The sequence below is a fragment of the Saccoglossus kowalevskii genome, chromosome 5, assembly GCF_978046115.1.
Source record: "Saccoglossus kowalevskii chromosome 5, keSacKowa6.1, whole genome shotgun sequence".
Lineage (NCBI taxonomy): Eukaryota > Metazoa > Hemichordata > Enteropneusta > Harrimaniidae > Saccoglossus > Saccoglossus kowalevskii.
The window spans coordinates 28,716,618-28,719,114 of NC_140645.1; the positions used below are offsets into that span (position 1 = coordinate 28,716,618).

The 2,497-nt window shown below is 32.1% G+C and overlaps 1 protein-coding gene across 1 annotated transcript; it reads left to right on the forward strand.

Moving 5' to 3' along the window:
• Nucleotides 1-589: 589 nt before the first annotated feature.
• LOC146745983 (uncharacterized) lies at nt 590-2,226 on the forward strand. Its single transcript, XM_085498868.1, has 4 exons — nt 590-689; nt 1,292-1,422; nt 1,710-1,799; nt 2,142-2,226. The coding sequence occupies exons 1-4, from the start codon at nt 590-592 to the stop codon at nt 2,157-2,159; spliced, it is 339 nt and encodes a 112-aa protein (XP_085354994.1). The 3' UTR covers nt 2,160-2,226.
• Nucleotides 2,227-2,497: the final 271 nt, after the last annotated feature.

A 2,497-nucleotide genomic window follows, 5' to 3' on the forward strand; every position in this document is an offset into this window, starting at 1 on the left:
GACTGTATAATATTTCAGCACGTAATGATGTTGGGGGAGTTGTACTCCAGATAGGATTATGTCAAACAGGTAGAATTAATGTTCACTGTGTTGTGAAGAATGAATACAAACCGTGAAAGTATTTTGCATTAATATGTATTATATACAGTAGTCAATTACCACATTTTGGTAACACATTTATCATTCCATTTGACGTGTTAATATATCATTTTTCATTTGATATATCGTTATCTCATATTTATGTATGAATGTAATACAATGGAAATCTACTTTAAATTATTAATGACACTTCACAATCTGTAAAAATCGCCATACATTAAAATGGACCATGACTCCCGAAAATGTCATATGAACTGTGAAGTTACAATAATTGTGATTAATAATATTAGTTGCTTTGATAGGCATACTAGAAACACGTATAGATGTAAGAGATCGTTTTTATGATCAATTAACAATTCATCTATCAGCTGATGGAAGGGAAGAAGAAAACGACATCATATATTATCTGCAATATCGATCCTCATTGAGTACGGAATTCCTTTCTTGGCCGGCTGACGGAATGGGATCACTAAACTATACTATATCGATTATGGAATTACAACCATCTACTGCATATGAATTGAGAGTGAAAGCAAACAATACATTTGGAATGAACAACTTTTCTACTATACACGTGTTCAATACTCTACGTAAGTGAAACTGGAGAATTTCAGCGCAGCACCTTGTTTCTGATTGAAATATTATAACAATTTAACAATGAATAATTATTTATATTTGTAGACAATATAATAAATAACTACGAACTTAAACATTCACTCTTTATATTTCAGTAATACCATCAGTTAGTTTAAACGACGAGACTAGTACATTGACATGGACTCGGCATGAAGATATGAAGTATGGATGTGTACAAATAGAAAACCGGCATTTGCAATTGGGGTGTAATAGAAAACTGCTTACATAGAAATGTGATAGAGTATCATGTAAAAGACATTCATGCTGAATATAGAGTAACATATTGTACAACTGACGGTACCTGCGAACGTCGTCATTTCCTGGCCATGAAAAATCACATAGAAGGTAATACGCATCAACGAGTTTACCATGTCGTGGTAGCTATAAATAGATGACGCCGTCATTCGATACAAAGTAGTGTGCGTCACAACGTGTTTATTTCAACACCATTATGTGTTCTCATTAAAATTTGTAATTTATTTAGAGTATGCAGTCGATAAATTGCCATATATCTTCTGTTATCATATTCTGAAAATCTATTTTGGTTAATTTACAGTTAATCAGTGCAGCACATACATTACTGGAATTATTGCTTGCGTATCAGTATATCTCCTTATTGGGTCAATAACTAATTTTGTTATCGGATTTATTGTTAATAAACACCATGTAAATCAACAACAAGAAGAGGTAAATTAGTACTATTTCACTCTTCCGAATAACATGATGTTATTACGAGGATACCAAAAATACAGCGAAAGTACGGCCGTGTACTGTCTTAGTGCATACTTTCTATATTTGGAATTCGTATATGGTAGGATGAAAACAACCCGTAAAATACCTCAAAATTACGGCACGCTGTAACTTATGGCGTCACGGTGACAGATGTATAATAAATGTTATTATTGTATTGTTAAGGTTTTAATTATTGCATGAGTAGAATTAATGAATATTTAAAATTTCTTTCACATGAGAAGACAAGTGCCGATAAGGAATACACGACCCTTTCTGGAGCAACTCGTGAAATGGGACATACCTATGAGATACCGATGTCAATGGTCTCCAAGGTGATTACTATAATATTTGTTATATTTAGTTGAAGACCATATCTATATATCACTTTCGTCAAAGACAAAGGAAGCGGAATCGGCATACGAGTTACCGTTACCTGAACCAGTACAGGTGAATACGGCTGAAACGTTAGAAACATGACAATAAATGATTCACACAAATATTTAATAAAATGTATTTTTTAAAAGTGCTTCAATGTATAACTTGTTTGAACACAAATTGATCTATATATATATATAGATTTTGTCATTAAATTCATTTCAATGTTGAGTATAGGATGTATGAAATGTAACATGGTTTCAGGGGATTATTGATTTCTTTTCTGTTTTGTTTTGCAGAATGGAAATCTGGGCTAACTGGAAATTATTCAGTGTTGGATATGACAATTTGGATCGCGGACAAGAATCTTTCTATGGAATTTATTTTCCCTGATTTTGTTTACAACTTGCATGTAGAATATAGGAAAACAAACAATTGCAGGATTTTATTTTTACTGGACTGTCGCTTCATCAAAAATAAATTCCGAGCACAAATACAGTACATAAAGTACAGCCGTGTATGTGTAGCACTGAATTCAATGATTATTTAATAATTGCATGAGCACCATCTTCTGAATTAATGATGATTGTATGTAAATATATTAAAACACATAGAATATAACAACTAACCAGTTTAATAATTATTGTTTACCAAT

Excerpts from the sequence above, each read along its gene's own strand:
- LOC146745983 (XM_085498868.1), top strand. The coding sequence starts at position 590 with ATGGAATTACAACCATCTACTGCATATGAATTGAGAGTGAAAGCAAAC. Across the intron at positions 690-1,291 it reads ACACGTGTTCAATACTCTAC|TTAATCAGTGCAGCACATAC; the intron begins GTAAGTGAAACT and ends GTTAATTTACAG. Across the intron at positions 1,423-1,709 it reads TAAATCAACAACAAGAAGAG|ACAAGTGCCGATAAGGAATA; the intron begins GTAAATTAGTAC and ends TCACATGAGAAG.